Source organism: Tachyglossus aculeatus, chromosome 14 (assembly GCF_015852505.1).
Source record: "Tachyglossus aculeatus isolate mTacAcu1 chromosome 14, mTacAcu1.pri, whole genome shotgun sequence".
Classification (NCBI taxonomy): Eukaryota; Metazoa; Chordata; class Mammalia; order Monotremata; family Tachyglossidae; genus Tachyglossus; species Tachyglossus aculeatus.
This window is the reverse complement of record NC_052079.1, coordinates 59,088,389-59,114,320: the sequence shown is the minus strand read 5'-3', so window position 1 is coordinate 59,114,320 and position 25,932 is coordinate 59,088,389. Positions and strand designations below refer to the sequence as shown.

Here is a 25,932-nt window from a genome sequence, read left to right as displayed (position 1 = left end):
TGGACAGTTGGGGGGGGGGGGGGGCGCGGCAGCGGAGAGAGAGAGCAGGACCATGGGGAGGCATTTTGAGTGAAGTGGGGGTATAGTCCAGATAATCACCAAAGGGAGGAGACCTAAAGTCTCTTTACCAAACTAACTTTTATGTCCCACTTTTAATTTTCAAAAGGCCTAGAATCGTCCTTTAACACTTTTAAACAGAAAGTAATTAAACTGGAAGATTTTGTAATGGTATTTGTTAAATGCTAACTATGTGCCAGGCACTACACTAACTGCTGGGTTAGATACAAGTTGATCATGCTAGAAGCAGTCCATGTCCCATATAGGACTCACACTCAATTCCCATTTTACAGATGAGGTAACTGAGACACAGAAAGATAAGTGACCTACCCAAGGTCACACAGCAGATAAGAGGCAGAACTGGAATTAGAATCCAGGCTTTTTTGACTTCTAGGCCCATGCTCTTGATTTTGAGCCCAGTATTCCTCAAATGTCAGCCCAGCACCATCCCGGTCTCAGCCCAGCCCCCGGCCCAACCCACTGGGGTCCCTGAAGAATCTTGATATCGCAGCGACCACGCAGCCCTTCCTGGACCCCACATTTGCCGCCGCCACCAGTCTCTAACAATCTGAGGAGGCCGAAAGGAAGAGCGGTGTGCTTGGTGGGAAACAATCCTTACTTCATTAACCATCTGAAATCCAGAACCCTAATGGGTTAATGTGACCTGAGTGGAAAGGGGTGTGGGGTGTGAGGGGGGTGTCAAGGAAGGAAACTAGAGCCCCAGGTCTGCTCCCTGGCCACCCACCTCCACCCCCACCCTCCCGGTCAACCGTGCAAGTCCTCTCCCTCTAAAGGGGTCACTCGCTCGGGCACGTGCCCACGGGGCCAACCTTTCTCCACCAGCTGCCTCCAGCGCTTGGCCCATTCGGTGAGTTGCTGGGCGTAGGCCTTCTCGATCCTCGCCCGCTCGTGCAAGCAGTTCATGAGGTCGTTGCACAGCCGGTGGCCATCATCGATTCTCTTGACAGTCCGCTTGTAGTTCCCAACCTGCAAAACAGACACGCTGGATGGGGAACACTGGCTGGCATGTGAACCCAGAAAGCTGAATGCTCAGGTGTCTGCTGTGGGAGCAAGGCCCTCTGCTTGCTCTTACACAGCATGGCCTGCTGCCCGCTTTTACATAGCGTGGCAAGTCTCACTAGACTGCAAGCTTCTTGAGGGCAAGGACTGTACCTACTATGAGAGGCAGCGTGGCTCAGTGGAAAGAGCACAGGTTCTGGAGTCGTACTTGTACTTCCAACTTGTACTTCCCAAGCACTTAGTACAGTGCTCTGCACACAATAAGCGCTCAATAAATACGATTGAATGAATTGAATGAATGAATGAATGAATGGACTCAGAGGTCATGGGTTCAAATCCCAGCCCCACCAATTGTCAGCTGTGTAACTTTGGACAAGTCACTTAGCTTTTCTGTACCTCAGTTACCTCATCTGTAAAATGGGGATTAAGACTGTGAACCCCCTGTGGGACAACCTGATCACCTTGTAACCTCCCCAGAACAGTGCTTTGCACATAGTAAGCGCTTAATAAATGCCATCATTATTATTACTAGCTCTGTGGTGCTCTTCCAAGCGCCTAGTACAGTGCTCTGCACACAGTAGGCTGAAAACCCCATGACAGCAGGGATCGGGTGCTCAGTACAATGCTCTGCACACAGTAGACTGAAAGCTCCATAAGGGCAGGGATCATGTCTACTAGCTCTATGTTACTCTCTAATCACTTGGTACATTGTTCTCTGCTCAGAGTAGGCTGAAAGCTCCTTAAGGGCAGGGATTGTTAACTAACAACTCTATTGTCCTTTCCCAAGTGCTCAGTACAGTGCTCTGCACATAGTAGACCGTAAGCTCCTTGAGGGCAGGGATCATGTCTACCAGTTCTATGGTATTCTTCCAAGAGCCTAGTACATGCTCTGCACCCACTAGGCACCCAGTGAATACTATCGGTTGGGATATTCATGAGAACTCCTAGCCATTGCTCCCAGCCAGGCTGACAGGGGGAGGGCTGGAGGGGGGAATTCCCTAGGGAATTTTTCCCGTCGAGCTCATTCTGGGATCGGTGGTCTCTGAGGACAGAATTCTAATGGGACAGTCACTCTCTTTCTGGCCTTGTAAATCCACGTCACAGAAGACAGAAATATTTGTCCTTCAATGCTGGATGATGTGGGAACAGCTGACGTGTAATCTCACAAATCGATGTACGTAAACATGTCGCACTTTAAGAAATTCCAAGGCCACGTGGGCCTGCAATATCACACTTGGGAGTGCCAGGAAACCAGCAGTTCTCCCCGAGTCCTCCCTGAGTAGCTTGTTGAGAAGCAGCATGGCTTCATGGTTAGAGCACAGGCTTGGGAGTCAGAAGGCCCTGGATTCTAATCCCAGCTCCACCACGTCTCCTGTGTGTCCTTGGGCAAGTCACTTCACTTCTCTTCACTCTGGGCCTCAGTTACCTCATCTGAAAACTGCGGATTAAGAGTGTGAGCCCCATGTGCGACAGGGCCTGTGTCGAACCTGCTTAATTTGTATCTACCTACCCCAGATACAATCTGAAATGTTCTATGTGCTTAGAACAGCGGTGGGCACATAAGTGCTTAACAAGTACCATTATTAATATTGGAAATGAAAACTCATGTCGCTGCTACTGCATCTCTACAAAGGAAAACCAAGAAGCAGCTGGTTGAAACAGGAAAGCTGAACTTGAAGTTTCAGCTTCAAACATCAGACATAGTTAAGGAAGGATCAGTACGCGTTTTCACAACCGCTTTAAGAGCCATCCCAGACTCCTGTGCTAAAAATAGGGCTCTGCTTCATGTTGAAATTTTCACAAGGGCCGGAGACGCCCACAGAGCTAATCGCTCAGTCCCGTGGACTCGGTGGCAGCAGCAGTAGCTCAGGCCCAGGCCGAGGGCCTGACTCAAAGATGGTTTCTCTCTATCTCTTTAGATTTGATTGTATCTGGGGGTTAAACCAAATTTCACTGAGCACCCAAGAGTCAGAACCATCCGTTTGTCCCCGACCGTCCCCCATCCTGACCCATCTCAGGGGAAGGCCCTGAAAGAGGAAATGGGACTTTTGACCACAAGGGATGCTGACTGTGTGCTCAGACATGACATTACCGGGAGATGATTCTGTCCCTGGACGCGTGCCTAGGTGGGCTGGGACCATCACCACCCCACCACCCTCTGGCCATAGGTCCCAAGTGCTCCAATCAATCAGTGTTATTTACTGGGTACTTACTGTGCGCAGAGCACTGTACTAAGTGCTTGGGAAAGTAGTAATAACAATAATAATAATAATTGTGGCATTTGTTAAGCGCTTACTCCGTGCCTCCTAGACTGTGAGCCCACTGTTGGGTAAGGATTGTCTCTATCGGTTGCAGAACTGTACTTCCCAAGTGCTTAGTACAGTGCTCTGCACAGAGTAAGTGCTCAATAAATACGATGGAATGAATGAATGCTTTAGTACAGTGCTCTGCACACAGTAAAAACTCAATAAATGCCAGATTGATTGAAGCAACACCCACAACAACCCAGCCTGGGTAGGTGGGACATGTGCAGAGCAGAGACAGCAGCAGGGCAGCCAAGTGGCTGCCAGTTGGGGAGCTGGAAGGGGAGCTCACAGACCAGGAGGGTAGAATCAATGATTTAAATCAATGGATGGTACTGATTGATCGCTTACTGCGTGCAGGGCGGTGTATAACAATACAAGATGCAGGAAAGCCCAGGCTCAGCAGAATGAAGTCACAAGCCAATGGAGACCCCCTAGCAGATGAACAGATTAGACTGGAGGGTGGGCCATGAGTGGAAGAGAAAGGAAGTGGCGACTGCCAAGATTTGTGGAGCTCAGGCTTCCAAGATGCAGGTTAGTACCCAGAGACGGGTCATTACATAGAGGCAGGCCTTGAGAGTGGCAGGCATTTGCCCACAATGACCCAGAAGAAGGGAGGGGGGCATTGGTCTCTTTGGCTCCCCTCTCTCCCACAGTACGGACAGGGCCCTACGCTGGGAGCATCCCAGCGAACACGAGGGTGGGCTGGCCTCCCAGCCGGCCATCTGCATCCCAAACTCCCGGACTGGGCTATTGTGTTTCCTCTTTGCAGCACTTGGCACCACTTTTCCCTCTGCTTCTTCCTGCCAGTTCGTCCCCAAGCCTGCGCTTCTGCCAACAGGTGGCAGGATGGGCTGCCTACTAAATCCTTCGCTACCATTTCCCTAGGTCTGACCCTGTCGCAAAGGAGATGGGGAGCAAAAACTCCCGGTGGCCCTGCAGGACTCGGGCTTCCGTCGGGTAGGAGGCCGTGTCAATCGCTCACTGGAATTTACTGAGTGCCTGGAATTTACTGAGTGCTTACTGTGTACAGAGCACTGTATTAAGTGTTTAAAAAGGAGCACTCCAAGCTGGGGAGAGTTGGAGCTGGTGTGGCGGCTCGGTGGGTGGGGGGGTGATGGGGTCATGAAGAATCAAACCCGTCAGCTGTAATATGACCAGCACCCAAACCCTGGGTGCAGCAGCCACCACAACAGCAGTCGTGTAGCCACTGCCAGAAGGTGCAGGATGCCTCGCAAGGCTATAGCCTTGCCCTCCAGGATGCCAGGAAGCTTCTCTTGTCACTCTCCACCCCCAGACCAAAGTCACCAGGGAGAAGGAGGAAAGTCCCTCGGACTGGGCTGGGCTAGGACTAGGAGGTGCAGGAGTCCGCAGCCCACGGTCGGAAATTGCGTTAGACGAGAACTTCCTTGCTACAAAAACACCACCCCAGACCTGGTTGCATTGCAGTGAATCAGCAACTGATAGTTGCTTCCTGCCCAAAGCCTCGACCCGGGAGGACAGATGAGAGGATGAATGGATTTCAAATATCTCCTAATAACGTCATCCAAAGGGGGCTGACACCTGAATTGGCTTGTTTAAATCTGTGAGCAACATTATGCTCAGTAACCCGAGCGCTCATCCTCTGCCTCTTGTAGACAGGAGTTGGTGCTGGTTTCACCAGGGCCGCCCGAGGCCCACTGAGCCCCCAAAGCAAACCTTGCAGGGAGGACCAGCAAAGAGATGCATTTTGTCTAAAAGGTCACATACTGTTTCCCTCTGACAAAGAGGCCCTACCCGGAGTCCAGAGCGGCCCTGCTCCGGGACCCTCTGGAACCCAGGTCTGGATTCCCCCAGCAAGGGCCCCTGGCTGGCCCTAGGCCAGCTCCACAAGAACACAGCCAACTCACCCATCCCGCCCGGAGCCTCCAGGAGCAAGGCCAGCAGTTGGGCTATTTGGCCCCGAGGTCACACCCTCCAGCCCAACTGATGGGACAAAGGCCCATTCTGTGGGCGCTGTCTCCCGCTGACACCTTCCCGGTCCCTGAAGCCCTCCCCTCTGGCTGCTCACCCAGCACCGAGCTGGCCCAGATCCGGGCCTCTACACTGGCAGCTGAGTTGGCTACAAAGGTGGGTTTCTTGCCAACTTGTTCATCAACAGAGGCCTGTTACTACAGTGGGCCCTGGAGCAGCTCCCAGGGTGGCCCACGCGGCCAGAGACCCAGCAGCCCCCAGTGTGCCACTTCTTAACTTGATATAATAGTATCAACAATAATTTCCTCACGGGAGCCAAAACAATAATGATATTATGAAGCACCAAGCACAGGGGTAATAATAATAATGATGGCATTTATTAAGCACTTACTATGCGCAAAGCACTGTTCTAAGCACTGGGGAGGTTACAAGGTGATCAGGTTGTCCCATGGGGGGCTCAAAGTCTTAATCCACATTTTACAAATGAGGTAACTGAAGCACAGAGAAGTTAAGTGACTTGCCCAAAGTCACACAGCTGAAAATTGGAGGAGCCGGGATTTGAACCCATGACCTCTGACTCCAAAGCCCATGCTCTTTCCACTGAGCCACGCTGCTTCTCTAATCAGGTCGTACATGTCCTTGGCTCCCATGGAGCTCACTATTCAAGAGGCTGTATCTTATCCCCTTTTAAAGAGGAACAAACAGAGGCCCAGAGAGGTTCAGTGACTTGCCCAAGGTCGCAAAGTAGGGAATCAATGGCACTTATTCAACCAATCAAATTTATTGAGTGCTTACTGTGTGCAGAGTACTGTCAAATAAGTGCCCGGGAGAGTGCAATGCAACAGAGTTGGTGGAAGTGTTCCCTGCCCACAGGAAGTTGACAGTCTAAAGCAGACAAGCAATGGAGCCAGGAATAGAACTCGGGTCTCCTGACTCTCAGCCTTGGAGCTCCTTTCACTGGGCCTTGCAGCAAAATGAGGTAAACACCATATTTTGTGGAAGGAGGGGGGTGGTGGTGGCGGCTATTGAGTATGTAATAAAATGCCTCTGTGTGAGTCAGCTCTGATGTCACCTGCACTAGAATGTAAGGTTCTAGAAGTTAAAAAGGTGTGCCCACTTTGTGCATGGTTATAGAAGTCAAAGGGTGTGTCCACTTAGTAACCTTCTCTAGTGGCCAAAGGGTGGGCCCATTTAGTGAACAGCTCTAAAGGTCAGAGGGTGTCTCCTTTTACCCCAGCCCAGGCCAATTCAAACTGACCAACCAGACAGGCTGCACTGCCAGGGGTTTACATGTGCGCCTTCAGCTTTGTCCACAGTTCATCTGCCTGACTGTTTGTCTGTCAGCCAGGCACCACCCCGGAGTGCCTGCGGCCTGAGTGTCTCCTACTCCCCAGGCGAGCCGCTGGGAGCAGGGAGGCGGGAGGCCTGGAGGAGGTCCAGTTCTATAAGACCACTCATTCATTCAATTGTATTTGTTGAGTGCTTATTGCGTGCACAGCACTGTTCTAAGCGCTTGGAAGAGTATGATACAACAATGAACAGATACATTCCCTGCCCACAACGTGCTCTCAGATTCCAACTTGCTTGTGTGACCTAGTGAAATCTCCCGATGGAGAATCCTAGCATTTCCCAGCGCATTGTGCAAAGGAGCCTCTGAGGCCAGGTGGTGGAAGAAGAAAGGCCAAAGAGTTGGCTGATCATAGGGTTTCTGGGCTCATAAACCTCCCTGGGGTGAAGTGAGTCAGTCACTGCCTGGCAGCGCCCGCCCAAGTCTCCTTGAGCGTAGGGGGTTTCTCCTCAGAGTCAAAGGTCCAGTGCCCTGGCGGGGCGGGGGGTGCAGATGTGTCTGTGTGTCTCCCACACCTCCTCCTGCTTCTCACACTGCCCTCATAGGGCCCCTGGGGCACAGCATACCCCCACAACGGAGGCCACTTCTGTCTCTGAGGCAGAACAAAAGGTGGGAGCAAGAAAGCTCAAGCTCCCCTGGCCCTAGGTGAGCAGAGGTGGTGCCCCCGTGGCAAGTGAGCCCAGCCTGACTTGGGGAAGGCCGGGCAGTCACCACACCTACCCAGCCACACGAGAGCAGCCCTGCTGCCCCGAAGATGGACGTGGCCTCGGTGCCCTTGTTGTTGGGGAACAGGTGTCTACCCCACTGCCGTGACCTCACTCATACGAGTGGTTGGCCATGACGACCACCATGGGCCGTGCACAAAGCGTGGACCAACTATTTGTCCAGTCTTGGATTTCACCCAGATGGGGGGTGGTGATCACTGGCTTCTCTCTATGTTTCTTGGCTCGGTGAAGTTCTTTAAATTCAGCACATTTAGCAGGCAGATTTTTCTCCCACAGACTGGGCCGCTGCAATTTTAAAACCACATCTCACCAGCTGTTTTCCTGAGGGCCAGGAGGGAAAGAAGGGAGCCCAGGACTCTGAGTAGGCTCACCCCAACAGTGTCGGGACTGTTTCGGGCACTTCAGGTTTAGTTGTGGCCGGTGGGTTGCGGGGAAGGTTAGAGGTGGGTTTGGCACCCTGAGCCTGGTTCTTGTGGGAGTTCAGTGCCAGGGGAGGTTTGAGCTAACATCCACGGGATGCAGAGCAACAGCTCAATAAGTCAATCTATGGTATTTATTGAGTGCTTACTGTGTGCAGAGAACTGGTCTAAGTTCTCGGGGAGGACAAAACAATGCACAAGGTACACACCTGGGCACCGGAGGCCTGCACCTGGACACCGGAAGTCCAACCTGGACACTGAGTCTTGGAGGCCCCTCCATCCCTTGGCTCAGGAAACTCACACTCAAAACGAGGACCCAAAACAAACTAAAGTAGCTGGTGGCCTGCTCTGATCTCACGTCAACAGTCACAGTACGAGGTGGTGATAAAAGTGCAGCTGGCATCTCAAAGCGCCACCACTTTCATAAGAAAAGAGGGGGTTGAACTCTGACCCCATCCCCTAAACTTCTGACTGTCCTCAAGCACAGAGGCACCGGGAAAATGTATGGAAACACATCTAGAAGAGGGCAGATGAAAATGAGCCATGAGCTGAGGGCACATCCTGCCCGCTTTGCAGGCGAAGATCACGGCGGGCCGGCCCAAAGCCACAATTCACAGGAATTTTTTTAGCTTTGCTTTTCTTGCTCATTCATATGATTTCATCTGCCTCCAAAACTGTGGCCTGCAAATCCTGCCTGGTTCTTGGACATGTTAGGGAAGGCTGCGAACAGCGAAGGCCCCAAGTGGGGGATCCCGGAGGGGACCAGTTATGCAGACCACAAAGAGATGGGCATGGAAAGGGCACACAAACCTGTTCTACATCAGTGGCAGGGGAGGAGTAGGATTCACTCCAAAGGGGTTTCCCCACACTGCTCCCCTGGAACCCGTGAAGATGGAAGGAAGAGCAGAGGCAAGGGCAGAGCTGGGCTGGGCTGGACGGTGAGGGAAGGAGGAGGACCAAGCCAATGGGAGGAAAACCAGCCGATGCTCGCTCTGCAGCTGGGGCAGAACAGCAGCATAGCTTAGTGGAAAGAGCCCAGCCCTGGGAGACAGCTCTGTCATGTGCCTGCTGTGTGATCTCAGGCAAGTCAATTATCTTCCCTGTGCCTCAGGTCCCTCATCGAAAATGGGGAATCGATACTTGGTCTCCCTCCTACTTAGACTGTACGCCTTGTGTGGGGCAGGGACTGTGTCTGACCTGATTATATTGTCTCTTCCCCAGCACATCGAAGGGTGCTTGACACATAGTAAGCACTTAATAATAATGATAATGGTGTTTGTTGTTGTTATTATTAATACTAATCATAACAACACATCACTTGCCGCCCCACCCAGCCCAGTGAGATGGGCGAGATGAGGAGCAGCCCGGAAGCCGAAGGCTTTGCAGCTTGCCCTTCCCCTAAAGACCTGGGCCAGCCCCGCCAGCCACCAAGGCCCCGCCTGACCCTGTCAACCTGGACTGGCGACCAATCACTCTGAAAACGTAAGGGACGCTTCCGGGAAAGCCCAAGAGAAGGAGATACCCAGTCGGGAAGAAGCAAACAGGTCTCACGTGCCCAGTACCTCCCAAAAGCTATCGCTGGAAACTTCCACGCCCACGGCGTCATCATAGGAGCCAGACATTTCTCCCGAGGGCCAGGCGGAGTCCAAGGTGCTCAGTCACTGACTGACGAGTTAGGTTCAGACACCTGGAGAAAGAGAAACAGGGACAGCAGGGTTACTTTTCAACCTACCAAGGCCGACACACCACATGCTGGGTGATTAACCTGGGACTTGAGCAGCAGGACAGCTCAGCTCCTGCTGAGAGGTTCCTTCTTGGTGGCCCAGGTGGTACCCCCTCCCTCTCCCTCTGCCCCCCACTGACTCCCGCCACTGGTATGGGTGATAAAAAAGCTGCAAGGTCCAGCCCTTTAGCCAATGCACGCATCGACACCCTGCCAGTCCTTGAGCTCAATGGATCCAGAACTGAACCCAGTAGCCTTCCCTCCCAAATCCTCTCCTCCATCGACCATTCCCATCCCTTGGACCACCTTCCCCATCTCCGAAGCAGGCAACTTTGACATGATCTTTGACTCCTTGCTCTCTTTCAACTCTCACATTCAGCCTGTAGCAAAATTTCATCGGTTGTTCCTCTACAGTCTTTCCCGGATCGGCCCCTGTCTCACCATCCAAACAGCTTACCGCATTGACCAGATACTTGCCATATCCCCGTTTAAATTCTGTATCAGTAGCCTCCTCGCTGGTCTCCCTGCCTCCAGCCTCTCCCTTCTCCAGTCCACAGTTCACCCTGCTGCCCAGATCATGCATGTACAACATGATTCTGCGCCCATCAATCTTCACCTCAAAACTCTCCAAAGGTTGCCTTTTCCCTGCCACCTGGAGGAGAAACTCCTGACCACTGGCTTTCAGGTTCTCCCCAACTCTCCCCCTCTTTTTAATCTAACTCCCTTCTCCCACTCCACCACAACTCACACCTGCCACTACTCTCAAGCTAACTTCCTCACAGAATCTCATTCTCATCTTTCTTGTACCTATCAACCTCCAAAACACAGTTCATCGATCAATCAATCAATGGTATTTATTGAGCAATAAATACAGAGCACTGTACTAAGCACTTGGGAGAATAAAATACAAAAGAATTGGCAGCATTTAGTCATCTACCAATTCTTTTTCCTAAGTTATTCTGTGTTTACTTTCTCCACTAGATTGCAAGCTCCTTGAGGACAAGGGATTGTGTCTACTAACTCAGACTCCCCTGAGCTCCAAGCACAGTACTCTACCAACATCATGTGCTCAATAAAACATTTGATTGATTTTTTATAATAAAACAGGTAGGAGTCCGTAACCCACTACTTATCAATTAATAAATGTTGCAATTTAAGAAAAAAAAAGTGACTGCTTGCCCGAGGGGTTCATGTGAGTTGTAAGGGAAAGGAAAGGCCCACTGTTGCTGCTTGAGAGCCAAGTTTTGCTACATATCTCCAAGGGGGAAAAATAACCACCACTTCATGACTGCAAGAATGGCACTGCTTCCTACCAGCTAGATTCCAGGCCAGAAAGCCAATGCCTGGACTCACCATCCCCACCTCTGCTCAGTCATGGCTAAGGGAGGTGCAGGTGCCAGGCCGAGTCCGCTGACACTGGCACAAGACGGAACTCCTGGGGGACGTTTTCCAAAGGGATCCCGACGGCACGACAACGGAATTTCCAGCAGACAATCCCCAGGGCCGCAATCGTTCTGTCTGCACTGCTTAGCCTGATCAAAATTCAGGAGGGCCTTGAAACCATCAGTCCTTCCCTGAAAGCCCAATTACTCCTTGATGGCTTGGGGCCCCAGGCTCAGTGTTCCTCTGGATTGGATGCCCCTCAAGGAAGAGTAAACATGTCCACAGCAGCTACCATCCACCTCCTCGGTGCCACCTCCCACTCTGGGCCAGCTCTGGGCCACCACCACCGCCGTGGGGAACCACCAGCCCCCTGCAAGAGAGACAGAGACGGCTGGCCACCTGCACCCACTGATGGGGCACTGGTAAGCCTGAGTCATTGGCAGCCGGGCTCGCTGGCCAGGAGTGGGGAAGAGCTTTGGTCTCCCTGTGCCACAGATAATAACAATAATAATAACAGCAACAAAAATGGCAATTACTAAGTACTTACTATGTGCCAAGCACTGTACTGTACTAAATGCTAGGGTAGAAACAATACAATCAATTCATATACAACCTTTGCCCCAGTAGGGTTGGCATTCTAAGACCGAGGAAGAACAGATATCAAAACCAATCAACCCTACAGAGAGCACTTCGTTATTGCTTAGCATCAGCCTCAATCAGTTCTCTTCCCGACAACCAGTGCTTCCTCTGTAGAGGGAGCGGCAGTAACGGTCTCACACACACAAGTGGCAGAGCACTCCGAGAGGGACCGTCATCCACAGGCCAGGTGAGGTGCCTGCCATGGGAACCAGGGAAATCATGAAAATCAGAGCAATCCTTGCAAAAATATTTCTAACGGCAGGTGGCCACGACCTGCGCTGGTGTTTCAATCAATGGTATTTACTGAGTGCCTACTGTGTGTGTACTCAGCTCAGTACTCAGTGCTTGGGAGGGTACAATATAGCAGAGGTGGCAGACACGTTCCTTGCCCACAGGAAGCTTTCAGGCTAGAGAGGGAGACAGACATTAATATGAATATATAAATTATGGATATGTACCTAAGTGCTGGTGGGATGAGGGTGGGGTGAAGAGCAAATGCTTAAAAATACAGATAATGGTACAGATCCAAGTGCAAAGGCGATGCAGCAGGGAGAGGGAGTCAGGGAAAAGAGAGCTCTAGTGGGGAAAGCCTCTTCGAGGAACTGTGACCTTAATAAGGCTTTGGAGGTGGGGAGAGTGGTGGTCTAGAATATACGGAGTGGGAGGGAGTTCTGGCTAGGGGGAGGACGTGGGAAAGAGGTCAGAGGCCAGAAAGATGAGATCAAGGCACAGTGAGTGAGCTGGCTCTACAGTACTGAAGTGTGCAGACTGGCTCATAGTAGGAGATCACTGAAGTAAAGTGTGGGTTGTCGGGGGCCAAGCTGATCGAATCCTATGTCCTTGGGCGGAATGCCCCCCAGGGCCAGGCCTGACCCTCCCAACATCCCACCCCACTCCATGATGACCTGACCACTGCTGCCCAAGACCACTGATCCTGCACCCGACCAGTCTCAATTTAGGCTGAGCATTCTCGGCTCCTCTGGCTAGACTGAGAGTCTCACCTGGGCCAAGGGGAGCTATGGTTCAGCGGGGCCGTCAACCAGGATGCTCTCCCTAAGCGACCAGGTCCCCAACACCGACCCCGCCGGGGCATTTGCTCCCAGAATCTTCAATCAATCAATGGTATTTACTGAGTGCTTACTTTGTACGAGGCACTGGACCAACTTCCTGGAATGGGGCCTAATGAACAGAATTCAGAGGGCATTGCCAAAACCCAACCTCAGCCCTGGCTCCCCTGTGCTCCCACAGTTAATTTTGCCATCTTAAAACGTATTCTTCTCCACAGTTCGGGTCAAGAGGAAAAATGTCTAAATCAAATTTGCCCCTAGCGACCTTATAAATTACCAAATAACCCTGATTAAACTGAAGTACTGAACCCTTTAAAGCATGCTTTGAGGCCCGCAGGGAAATGAATTAATTGCTGTATGAGATTTAAACTCCCCTCTCAGCATCCTCTGAGAAAGCTGCCATATGGTCACCTCTTCCCAGAGCCACCACTGGATGAAAACTTTCACTTGTAAGAAGAAAACAATGGATTGGCTGTGTGCCCCCAAGTCTGAACAATAATGGCCTTCCTGCTTTTGAAGGATGATTTCTGGCAACCGGGAACCCACCCTACCCCTGAGGCCAAAACATGGGAAAAGGCCGGAAATTGCAGCAGGAGGGATTTAGGCTAGGTCTCCTGAGGAACTTCCATATGGGGAATGAACCCTGGAAGGGGTTCAGGAGGGAATCTCAGATGGGAAGATACTCAAAAGCGAAAGAAAGCTACCCTTCCACCTTAAGGATTGTGTCACCATGATCTGAAGGCACAAAGTCATTGGGAGTCACATCCCAGCTGGCACCAATAATCAGGAAGACGATGAAGGTATTAACTACCAAGTCCTGTATTAAGCTCTGGGATAGATGCGGCCTATATAGACTGGACAGAGTCCCTGACCAACCCGAGGTTCAAGGTCTAAGAGGGAAGGAGAACACATTTTATCCCCATTCTACAGATGAGAAAACTGAGGCCCAGAGAACTTGTGACTTGCTCTCGGTCCCCCTGTGGTCCAAGGGCAGAGAGGGGATTAGAATTCAGAGCTTTGCACACTAGGCCATGCTCTCTCCCCAGTATACTTCTGGCCAACTCGAGCAAGAACTAAAGATGTGGGAGAGGATGTGGAGATGAGGTACATGTGGGAGGAAAGTAGAAAAGGGAGAAGGGAGGGATTCCTTGTTTGCCAAAAGGCTCTAATAAATGCCGACAGGCTCAAATCTTGAGAGAGGCATTGGATTCCTTCAAGAGCAACCCCCTGATGGAGTTGGAAGGTGGGCAAATGGCACCCTGCCCCCCACTCTTGAGAGCAGATGGGAAAAGTTAGCATGGAACTTCTGCTGGGGGGTGAGGAGGGGGATGGAATTCCACTGGTCAATTCTGTCTTCTTTCAACCCCACCTTCCCTCGGTGGAGGGGAGGGGTCCTGCATGGAATTCCACTGGTCAAATCTGTCTTCTTTCAACCCCACCTTCCCTCCCACTCACTCCTATCCTCCATGCATGTAAACACACACATACACACACATTCTCCATCTCTCTTTCCCTCTTTCTCTCTCTCTCTCTCTCTCTCTCTCTCTCACACACACACACACACACACACACCCCACACACACACATCTCACGAGAGCAGAGTCAGAAAAACGTCTGCAGCCTAACATTCCCTGCCTCGTGGGCCGTGCGAAAGGATGAACAAGCGGATTTGTAGAAATATTATGGAGTCATGGCAACAGCAACCACGGAAGAACCTCCAGTTGCACAGATGATTAAAAATAAACCGGATACTAAAAGACCAACATGAAGTGGCGATGAGTCACCCTGTCCCCTCCAGGAGGATCACTAGAACAACGGGCCCTTTGGCACTCTTGGCTTTGGGGTCTTTCCCTGTTGAATAAGTGGGGGTAGGACAGAAAAGGACAAAGAAGCTTTGAGATTCTGCTACTTTTGTTTTTGGCCAGTGCAACTACTGCCTGGATGATGATGACAAGCCCGCGGGAAGGCCGGCAGGAAGGCAGGACTTTGGAAAGGAGACCTTTATGCTTCAGGAATGGCATTGTAGGTTGGGAGGGGTGGAGCAGGGATGGGACAGGAAACGGCATGAGCACGGCTGTTCTATTGAGATCCTATTCACACAAGAACAGTGCCCGAGAAGGGGACTGTGACCAAGGACTTAAACCAAGTAAATTCAGCAATGAAAAAAGAGAACCTAGAAGCAGTGTGGCTCAGTGGAAAGAGCAGGGGCTTTGGAGTCAGAGGTCATGGGTTCAAATCCCGGCACTGCCAATTGTCAGCTGTGTGACTTTGGGCAAGTCACTTAACTTCTCTGTGCTTCAGTTACCTCACCTGTAAAATGGGAATTAAGACTGTTAGCCCACTGTGGGACAATCTGATTGCCTTGTTACCTCCCCAGCGCTTAGAACAGTGCTTTGCACATAGTAAGCACTTAATAAATGCCATCCTTATTATTATTAACTGCCACTAATGCCACAGTCAATCCCGCTACCACTGCCGTAACTCCCACCTCCACTACTGCCACAGCTGTCACCACTGCTGCCAGTGCAGGATGGAGCTGGAGGCTCTCCAGCACAGAACCTTGTCTTTATGGAAGGGATTTATCTCTCCAAAGGCAGCTTTCCAGAAAGGAAACCGGAAAGTAGGGAAGTCCGAGGTTTTCATAGCTATTCATTGAGCTCATGCTCACTTAGCGGAACAAAATTCAGCTACAGGAACCCCAATCTGCACATTTAGAATTTACCTGCTTGGTGCCCTCAGGGCCTCAGCGCACAGAGGCTGGAATGTGCTGGGGAGGGGTGGCACATGGCCTAGTGGAAAGAGCATGGGGCAGGGTTTTAATTCCATCTCTGCCACTTGCCTGCTGTGTGACCTCGGGCAAGTCATTTCACTTCTATGGGCCTCAGTTACCTTATCTGCAAAATGGGGATTCAATACCTGTTTTCCCTCCTACTTAACACACTGAGCCCCATGGGGGACCTGATGATCTTGTATCTACACCAGGGCTTACTACAGTGCTTAGCATATAGTAAGTGTTCTAGACTGTGAGCCCACTGTTGGGTAGGGACCGTCTCTATGTGTTGCCGACTTGTGCTTCCCAAGCAGTGCTTAACAAATGCCACAATTATTATTATTAAAAACCGACTGCTCCCCCTGGGCTCTGGGGCCTGATGGCCCTGTGACCAGATTGAGGCTTGACTAGCCTTCCCACCAGGAGGCCCCGTCCTGCCAGCCAGAATTTGGCATACTCAATATTAAACCAACAGTCCAAACGGTTGAGAGCAGGGTGGCCTGATCCCAAAGGCTCCAACGAGGCCCTCCGGTCCCTGCCAGTTCCTGTCGAATCCAGCCCAGGCCAGCACGTCCCCAGCACTGGCTGCCCTCCAGGACTTCGGCCCACACCAGGGGCCAAGGGAACTCTCCTGGGGGCAGGACCGAGTGGGGCTAAAACACTGATGGTTACTGTCAAGGGCCAGATCTGCCTACTTTATAGGGTCTCCTCACCACCTTTCACTCCCCCTCCCCCATCCCGCAGCAGGAAGTGGCAGTGCCCGGGGTACCCGCGGAGGCCTTTAAACCCTGCAGCTTCTGGAGCAGCCCGGTCAGGGAGAGTTCAGAAGATGGGAGTTCCCAAGCGCTTAGTACAGTGCTCTGCACACAGTAACCGCTCAACAAATATGATTGATGATGATGATGGGACAGGGGAGGAGGATCAGCTGCAACCTTCCCTCAAACCCATCGCACAGAACACCTCCCACCCACCCCAGGCCCCCAAAACAGGCTCTCCTCTCTCCCTGGATCCCTCACCCAGGCCCAACAAGCACTATCAGAGGCAGGAAGCTTTGCCTAGGGGCAAAACGTGGTGGGGCTGGGAACTGGCTCGGAGCCAGCATCCCCCTGCAGATTCTCATTCCAAAATGGAACTGACTGTCTGGCCTCCATTCCCAAGTCTACCCAAAGGCTGGGCATGTTTCTGAATGGAACAGAACCCCGGCAACCAGCAGTTCGTCACCATAGAAAGATGTGCCCTCACTTTGCTAAGTGAGCTGGACTCTGGGAGGGGAGGAGCTGAGGGGACAGAGTAGGGGCTAGGGGCTCTGGTCTCAACCTGACTCTGGCTGAGGCTCCTGGGGTATCAACAGAGACTGTCACTGCAGAGAGGGCCAACAAGGCCAACTCCATGCCTGAGATCAGAGTGGCAGCGCCCAATTCACAGCTGAATAAGACAAACGCCCATGAGAAGCCCCAAGGGGAAGAGGGAGGAAAGCCCTATCCAGGGTGACCCGCTGAGAGACACTCCCCATTCACACTACCCAGGATGGCCACTGTGAGCCAGGTGGCCACCCAAGCCTCCACCCGGCGTGCGACCAACCCAAGTTGAGAGCTCCAGGGTGAGGGGCAAGGAGATCAGAGGCGTGCTAGGAGATGATTCCCCATTTTCCAGTGCACAATTCCTCATTTGTGGGTAACAAAGGCGACATTCAGGAGGAACCCTGCTGGAACTCTGACATGGCAGCTTAACCTAAGGGTGAGACTGGAGGGCCCCAAACCGGTGCCCTGCTCTGACTTCAAAATAGAAACAAGAGTGGGGTCAAAGGTGGCACAGCTCTCACACTAGAACAGTAAGAAACAGTCAGAGGAGGAGAGGAGGAGGAGGAGGGGCGGGGGACAGGGGGACCGACATCAAACGCCCAGAAGAATGGTACAGAACTGGTGGTCAGGGGGCTTCCCATCCTGCAGCTGGCGGGCAGCACACCAATGGACCCCAGAAGAGAGTGGGCAGCGATCTCTCTGGGTCAGGGCTGGTTGGGCCCGAATCAGCCACTCTGAAGAAGGTGATGCCACCGGCCCCATTACAGAAGTGTGGGGCAACTCCCCAGAGTACCGCTTGAATCTGCCCTGGCCTTTGGCTCGCTAAGATGGACAAGGTGGGTCCTGGCCTAAAGCCAGGAGTCCAGGGCACAACCAAGGGCTTGGTGTCTACAATCACTAACCCCACTCCCGAGACAACCTCCGTCCAGTGATAGGAAGGTCAAGGGGTCAGCCCTCTGGCAGGGCAATGGCTTGCGAAGCCAACAGGCTGCTCCCAAGGCAAAGCAGCTGGTGTGTTTGTGTGGGTAGGAGGAAGGGCAGCTGCCAACAGACCAACATTCCCAGGGCGGGAAGGGAAGGGAAGGGAAGGTTTGGATCCAATCCCACCCACCGGTGGCATGTCCTGGGCACTTCCTGTGCTGGGTGCCGCCCTGAGCACCTCCCAGAGTCCAACTACACCAAGACACAGAGGCTCCGCCCTTTGGAGCTCACAATAATGGGCATACTCAGGCCATACACTTTTCCTTCTTCCATCTCCATCAGCACTGCCTACACACAAACCACTGTACGCAGACATACACAGAATAAAAGGGGTCAATATCAGGTGGAACAACTTTAGTGAGCAAAAGAGCAGACATGATTCCCGTTGTAAACCACCGTGTGTAAAAGTAGTTGCAGAAACAACGAGGCCAGGGCCTGGAAAAACTTCCTCGAAAGGGTGGCTTTCAACAGCTTTGAAGAAGAAGCGACGTTATTTGGTGATGGAATATATTCTGGATGACAGCTGGAGGCAGAATGGACAGAATAGGGGCGAGGCTGAAGGCAGGAAGACCAGGAAGGGAGCTATCCAGGGAATCCAGACAGAGGGTTCAGACTAGGTGGTGGCCATTACGGTGGAGAGGAAGAGGCAGACTGGGGCAAAGAGGATGGAGGAGCAGGATCCCTGGATCCTGACAGATTGAGGAAACTAAATGACAGAAGGAAGTCAAAGTCACAAGCCTCTGGGATAGAGAGGATGGTGGGAAGATGATCCTTTCGACTGGGATGGGCAGGGTAGGAAGAGGCTTTTATTTTGTTTTTTGTTTTTTTTGGGGGGGGGCGTGGGCAAGAGGACAGGGCAGCTAGGAGATAAGGAGGCTAGCACGTGGTTGGTAGAAAATGGATCACTTGCTTGGTTTGTACTTTCCAGGTGCTTAGTCCAGTGGCCTCAATAGTCACCACCACCACAACTACTACTACTACTCCTACTAATGATGTGAGTTTTGAGTTGACAGCTGCAGCAAAGAAGGTGGGAAGGGAATAATAGGCTCTCTGAGGAAGAGGATTCTTACTACTGACCACCTGGAAGGCTGCAGTGGCAGGGGCTGTGGGGAGGGGACTGAAGGGCAATGCACACTCTCAGGGTGAGAGAGGCTCAGGGGTGGCAGCAACTCGGGGCACCCTTCTTTTACCCGAACGGTCAAATGCAACTAACTACAATGACAAAGAACATCAACACTCATAAGGGGGTGGGGAAATGCACGCTTACAGCACCCTGTAAACAGGGCACAAAGACTGCTGCTGTCAAGAGCAATTTGGGGCGTGGACCAAGGCAGTTCAGGGCACCATGTGAAAGGCCCGGGAGGGAACTACACAGCTCACAGCAGGACTCATAAGGAGGCTCCCACTGGCTTAGTCCTATGCACTAGAAATGTAGTGGCCAATCCCACACGGGCTCATGCTAGAGTGAGACCCAGGGAGAGTACTGGCTACACCGTGGCTACTTTCAACAAAGAATTACCTGTGATCCTGATAAACGAAGCTCCTGTGGTTCCCGTTACTGTTTCCTCAGGACACAAAGACAATAAGATCACTGCAGTGTGCCCTCTGAGAGGTGAAACCGATTTTGCTTGACTAGTTTATAAACATGATCAAAGCCTAGTAGACAGAGCACGAGCCTGGGAGTCAGAATGACCTGGGTTCTAATCTCATTCTGCCATTTGTCTGCTGTATGACCTTGAACAAATCATTTCACTTTCCTGTGGCCCATCTGAGCCCCATGTGGGACAGGGACTGTGTCCAACCCCAACGCTTAGAAGAGTGCTTGACCCATATTAAGCGCTTAACAAATACCATAACTCTATGTATTATTATTGGTTAAATGCAAAAGTCCCATTGGCTAGTCCCGTCTAAATAGTGAAGATGAATGCCTGTTGAAACAGTGCCTGGTCACAACCACCATCATCGCTCCGTCTACACCAACTGGCTGACCAGTGCCCGGTGTGGGAGAACCCTGACCAAGGTAGATGTTGGAGTCCAGCCAGACCCCGGGCTAAAGCACTTGAACACTGCCCAGGGCTAGAAACGGGTCTGGCCTCATTTGCAAGCAGACAACTCCACACATGCAAGGTGCTTCCTTATTCATAGGCTTAGTGTCACAGCAGTCTCAGCACAGCAGCACCAGCAGCACCAGCAGCAGCACAGCAGTCTCAGTCACAGCAGCACCAGAGACCTGGTACAGGTCTCCCCCTCTAGACTGTAAGCTCCTTATGGGCAGGGAACATTTCTACCAACTCTCAAGCACCTAGTACAGTGCTCTGCATGCAATAAGTGCTTAATAAATGCCACTGACTGATTGATGGAAAAAGCAGATATTCACAGGACACCCTGTGCTGACCCATCCTCGGCCTGACCGCTGAAACAGGGAAACACTGAAACTTTCCCCTGTCTGTAAATCATTTTACCGCTTGGCTTCCTTGTTTGGAAGCTTCTTGAGGGCAAGGATCATGCTTACTAACTCTGGTATTCCCCCAAGCACTCAGTACAGTGCTCGGTACACAGTAAACTGTATACTCGTGGAGAACAAGGATTGTGTCTATTGTTATTGTTCTTGTTCTCTCCCAAGCAGCGTAACCTAGTAGAAAGGGCCTGGGAGTTGGAGGACCTGGTTACTAATCCTGGCTTCACCACTTACCTGCTGTGTGACCTTGGACAAACCACTTCATATCTCTGGGCCTCAGTTCCCTCACCTGCAAAATGGGGATTTTACACCTGTTTCCTCTCCTGCTTAGACTGTGAGCCCCATGTGGGACCTGATGATCCTGTATCTATCCCAGTGCTTAGTACAGTGCTTGGCACATAGTAAACGCTTACCAAAAAACACAATTGAGAAGCAGCATGGCCTACTGGAATGAGCACAGGCCTGGGAGTCAGAGGACATCCACCCAGAGGCCAGTCCTCGAGAGCAGCTGAACATTGTCGCGGGTGGGTCGACAGTGGGGTTTAACCAGCGCAAGCGTGTGTTTGGACTCAAGGGTGGACACAGAATCCCTATTCCCTCCCCACTGCCCACCTCAACTACACAGTGTCATGGCACGGAGCCAAAGCCTCACAGGCCTCAAGAGGAGGTAGTAGAGAGGCCCAAGATTTAAATCCAGTAGTAATAATACTAAAAATGATGATGACGATGATGGCATTTAAGTGCTTACTAGATGCCTCTCCCATTCCCTTCTGCATTGCCCTTGCACTTAGATTTGCTCCCTTCATTCACCGCCCCCCCCCCCATCCTCCGCCCAATCCCACAGCCCTTATGGCCATATCTGTAATTTATTTATTTCTATTAACGTCTTGTCTTCCCTTCTATATAGTAAGCCAATTGTGCACAATCAGCCAATTGTAGTTACTGAGTGTTCACTACTCAGTACGCTACTAAACACTGGGGAGAGTACAATATAACAATACACAGGCACATTCCCTGCCCACAATGAGCTTACAGTCTACAGAAATGTGTCTACCAACTGTTATACTGCACTCTCCCAAGCACTTAGTACAGGGCTCTGCACACAGTAAGCGTTCAATAAATATGAGTGACTGATTGATTGAGCACTGAGGCAGACATAGGGCAGTCAGCTCAGACATAGACCCTGGGTCACCGCAGCGCTCACCGTGCAAGGAGAATGCAAGACGGAGAAAGGAGAGGAGGGATGTGGATGTTACCAGGATCATCAGAGGCCCTGGCAGGAAATGAGAATAATTATAATAATGATGGCATTTGTTAAGCGCTTACTATTTGCAAAGCACTATTCTAAGCACTGGCGGAGATACAAGGTAATCAGTTGTCCCATGTGGGGCTCACAGTCTTCATCCCCATTTTACAGATGAGGTAACAGGCACAGAGAAGTTAAGTGACTTGCCCAAAATCACACAGCTGACAATTGACAGAGTTGGGATTTGAACCCACGACCACTGATGAATGTGTCACGTGGTTCTCAACAGAGCTCCAAGTGGTGCAGGGTGCTCCCTCCCAGGGCAGAAGACGTACTGGCCTCGTTTTTGGCCTCGTTCTCTCGGGCTGTTACAGAGCTGGGCACCCTCCAGGTGGAGGAGAAAGATGAGTGGGAGTCCCGCTCCCACTTCCTGGGTGTGTCCAATCCCCTGAAAGCTTGCACTTATCTCAGATAGGGTGGGGAGAGAGTCCCAGGCCACTCGGCAGCAAAACACTGGCCGAAGGAACAGTGTGGACTAGTGGAAAGAGCACAAGCCTGGGAGTCAGAAGGACCTGGGATCTAATCCCAGCTCTGCCACCTGTCTGCTGTGTAACCATAGCCAAACCAGTTTACTTCTCTGTGCCTCAGTCACCTCATCTGCAAAATGGGAATTAAAGTTGTGCGCCCCGGGTGGGACAAAGACTGTGTTTAATAATAATAATAATAATAATAATTGCATTTGTTAAGCACTTACTATGTACAAAGTACTATTCTAAGCGCTGGGGAAGATACAAGGTGATCAGGTTGTCCCACGAGGGGCTCACAGTCTTAATCCCCATTTTTCTGATGAGGTAACAGGCACAGAGAAGTTAAGTGACTTGCCCGAAGTCACACAGCTGACTAGTGGCGGAGCCAGGATTTGAACCCACGACCTCTGACTCCCAAGCCCGTGCTCTTTCCACTGAGCCACGCTGCTTCTCCAACCTGATGATCCTGTACCTACCCCAGCGCTTAGTACGGTACCCAGCAATAAGTAAGCACTTAACCAATACCATAAAAAAAGACACTGATTGGTACCAGGGCGATCTGTGCCGCATCAAGCCCAACTCACTGGAGGAAGCGCCAACTGCCACCCCATTAGCCTTCCCAAACAGTCCAGGGTACTGGACTGTGTTTCCCTTCTAAAGTTCCTGTTGGCCACCGAAAATAATATAAGCATGTAAGATGCAGAGTGGTCTTGTGTACCGAGTACGGGCCTGAGAATCAGAGGATGTGGGTTCTAATCCCAGCTCTGCCACATGTCTGCTGTGTGACCTTGGGCAGGTCACAATTTCTTTGTTCCTCAGTTACCTCATCTGCAAAATGGAGATTAAGACAGTGAGCCCCATGTGGGACAGGGGCTGACCTGACCTGTCCCACTGACTGACTGACCTGATTACCTTGAATCTACCTCAGCACTTAGGACAGTGCTTGCTTGGCACAAAAGAAGCGCTTAACAAATACTACCATTATTATTATTATTCCAAACATCAGGGAATGAAGGGAAGCCACCCCCACCCCCACTAACCTCTAACCCTAACCCTGAAGGAGGGTGAGGAGTGAGTGCATGCTCAGGTTGGGGGCTGAAGTGGGGGCTGGGCCATGATCTCCCCTCTGGGACTTCAAGGGTCTTTCCTTTGCCACTCCCAAAGCAGCAGGCAATGAGGCAGGAGAGCAAAGGGAAACTAGCAAGGGGGAGCTGGCACCCTAGATGCCTGTGCCCACGCCAGCCACCTGCCGCCCGGGGGCCCATCTGCTCCTCTGCTGTTGTGGGGGAAGGGAGCCAGGGGTAGAAAGCCAGCCAGGCCCGGGACTGGCCCTCAAACTCCACAGGTACAGCGAGCGAGTCCCAGGACAGTAAACCCACCAGGGGCGGGAATCAGGAGATTCGGGCTCCAGGCTCGCTTCCGTGGAGCGAATCAACTTTTTTGCTGGTGCCTTTCCAAGTGCCTTTCCCGGTGCCTTTCCAAGTGACGTTGTGGTCTTGCAGCACAAATGAACGTGGCGTAATGCAGGCTGGAAGGGCAGGGGCTCATTCCCCGAATCCAGGTAGGATGCCTTGTGCCAGGGAAATCATCATCACCATCACTAATAACCATGGCATTTACTGAGTAGCCAGGTGTCCAAAACTCCCCGGAAGACAAGCTGGTCTTGATGGAGCCTCAAAGATCCTTCCCTTTCCCATTCTCAGTGTGCCTCAACAGATTGAATCAGCCTCCTTGAGGGCAGGGATCACATCGTCTCTCTGACTTGTCCTTGCCAAGTGCCAAGCTGAGGGCCCCCAGAGGGCAATCAGTAATGACGCTTCTTGCTGTTGCTACTGGCAGGCTACGGATGAAGCTTCAGACTTGTAACAGGAAGTGGGGCATTGCAGCTGGTTTCCTGCATTGGTAGCCCACACTTGTCCAGCAATCACGACGGTAGTCCTGATCCAGGGCCTCCCTCAGGGTGGGAGGGGTGGCACAGCGCAGGGCCAGCCCTAGAAGGAGGCCAGATTCCACCATAAACCTGTCAGTGGAGGTGCCAGGGCCCTATTGAAAATGACTTTCTCCCTTGAACTCCATGGGTTTAGACCAATCACCTTCTCTCTTACTACCATGCTACATGATCCTAGTGAGTATTAGCTTGCTTCACTCTCATTGCTTCCTCCAACTTTCAGGGGTCAGACCCCAAATGCCCACGTGGGACATGCCCTGGCCTCCCCAAACTGGAACACTAATTTGAGCTTTGGGGAGAGAGCGGAGGTCCCCCAGTCTTCACTTCAACCTCCCCCCAGAACCCTTCAAACCAGACAATAGCCGGCTACCCCCCTCCTTCCACCCTGTCCCCTGCATGGGCCATCTCAGGAAGCTTTTCCCAGGGTCGATGCTAAATCAGGCCGGCCCCAGTGGACGGTCAGTTCCTCCTACAGTGACCTCAGGGAGAGAGAACCAAGTTGGTGATCGCTCTCTCTCTGTGATTGTCCCCCTCCCACTTCAGTTTCCCCTCTCCCTGGTTCTTCATGTCACCTACATCCTCCCCAGAGTTCTGCTGGAATCCCGGGGGGTGGGGGTCCCTGACTCTAGGGCAGGGCTGGCTGAGGGAATTGTCCCCTTCTTCCTTCTCCTCCTCCTCAGCAGGCACAGTACTAGGGGCCCAGAACAAGTTCTCCCACTGGACTTCAGGCCCAAACCATTATTCCCAGACTCTGCCATGTTTTTCTCTCTTTCCCCCCTCGTTGTCTCCTTCTCTGCTGCTGCTCCTGCTGTCACCTTCTGCTCCCTCTCACAGTGTTCAGGAGTTGCAGTCCCAGCCCAAGGTGAAAAGAAATTGTGGCTCAATTCAGTGAAGACGACTAATCTCCACCTGAAAGTAAAAGGCATTCCTTGTTCATAACTGAATTTAGACTCACAACTTGAGGTGAAAGCCAGGGGCAGCGAGGAGGGAGCAGTGGGCTGGGGAGGGTCACCTTTCTGCTTCCAGACCCTTCCTGAGCCAGGCTCTCGAGCCCCTGCCCTCGGGTGGCCCACTGGCTCTCCCAGAGCACAGAGGTGCCGTCTCATGGAACCCCGGGCCTAGGGAGACTCGTGCTGAGGTCCCACAGCCACATCAACACCCATGTATACGCAGCACACCGGATCCGGATGGAGGTTCACGTCAGAAGAACACTTCCCGCAGCTGCCATCACCATGGACTCTGACCACCATGCCTGGTGAGAGCGGCAGTCCGGGTGGACTGGGCAGGAGCCAGAAGCCCGAGTAGACCGGCCGCCCACCCCAGGTCAGATTTCTCCCCTGGCTGTTTGGCTGCTGGCAAGGAGCTGTTGGAAGCCCCAGGCAAGGGGCTCAGTGGCCTCAGATGGGGGTGCACTGATCCTGATTGACAGTCTAGGCCCAGCAGAGACCTGCTTGACTCCAAAATTTAATGTCCAACTCTGCCGCTATGACCAAAACCTTACTGAGATGCCTGCTGCCCTTCCAAAAACACAGACTGGGACAACAGTCGGAAGATGATCTGGAGAATGAGACATGGCTATGGGGAAGATGCCCACTCTCAGCAGCATAGAAAGAACCAGAGATGCAGTCTGGCGGGTAAAAACTAACACCCTGAGACCCGTGTGGGGACCGACACCCTGGAACTGTCCCTGAAGACCATCCCTGGGGACTGATCTTGGGGATCGATACTCGTCCCGTGGACCAGCCCACCTTGTACCTACAGGCTATCGGCCCCTTCTCCAGCAGGGGAGTAAGGGGCAGTGACAGAATGAAGCATTATTCTTTTCTTTTCTTTTCTAAAAATGGTATTTGTTAGGCGCTCACTATGTGCCAGGCATTGTACTTAGTACTGGGGTACATAATAATAATAATGATGGTATTTGTTAAGAACTTACTATGTGCCAAGCACTGTTCTATGCACTGGGGGGGATACAAGGTGATCAGGTTGTCCCACGTGGGGCTCACAATCATAATCCCTATTTTACATATGAGGTAACTGAGGCCCAGAGAAGTTAAGTGACTTGCC

General features: G+C 51.9%; 1 protein-coding gene across 7 annotated transcripts in view; it reads right to left on the bottom strand.

Moving 5' to 3' along the window:
* PACSIN2 (protein kinase C and casein kinase substrate in neurons 2) overlaps positions 1-25,932 on the bottom strand; it is a 73,682-nt gene that overhangs the window by 13,329 nt on the left and 34,421 nt on the right. For all 7 annotated transcript variants that reach the window (XM_038756030.1, XM_038756031.1, XM_038756029.1 and 4 more), the window contains exons 2-3: positions 9,388-9,512; positions 888-1,044 (exon numbers count right to left, since the gene is read on the bottom strand). In XM_038756030.1, coding sequence (XP_038611958.1) covers positions 888-1,044; positions 9,388-9,447 — 217 coding nt within the window. In that variant the 5' untranslated portion in view covers positions 9,448-9,512. The remainder of the gene's footprint in view (positions 1-887; positions 1,045-9,387; positions 9,513-25,932) is intronic.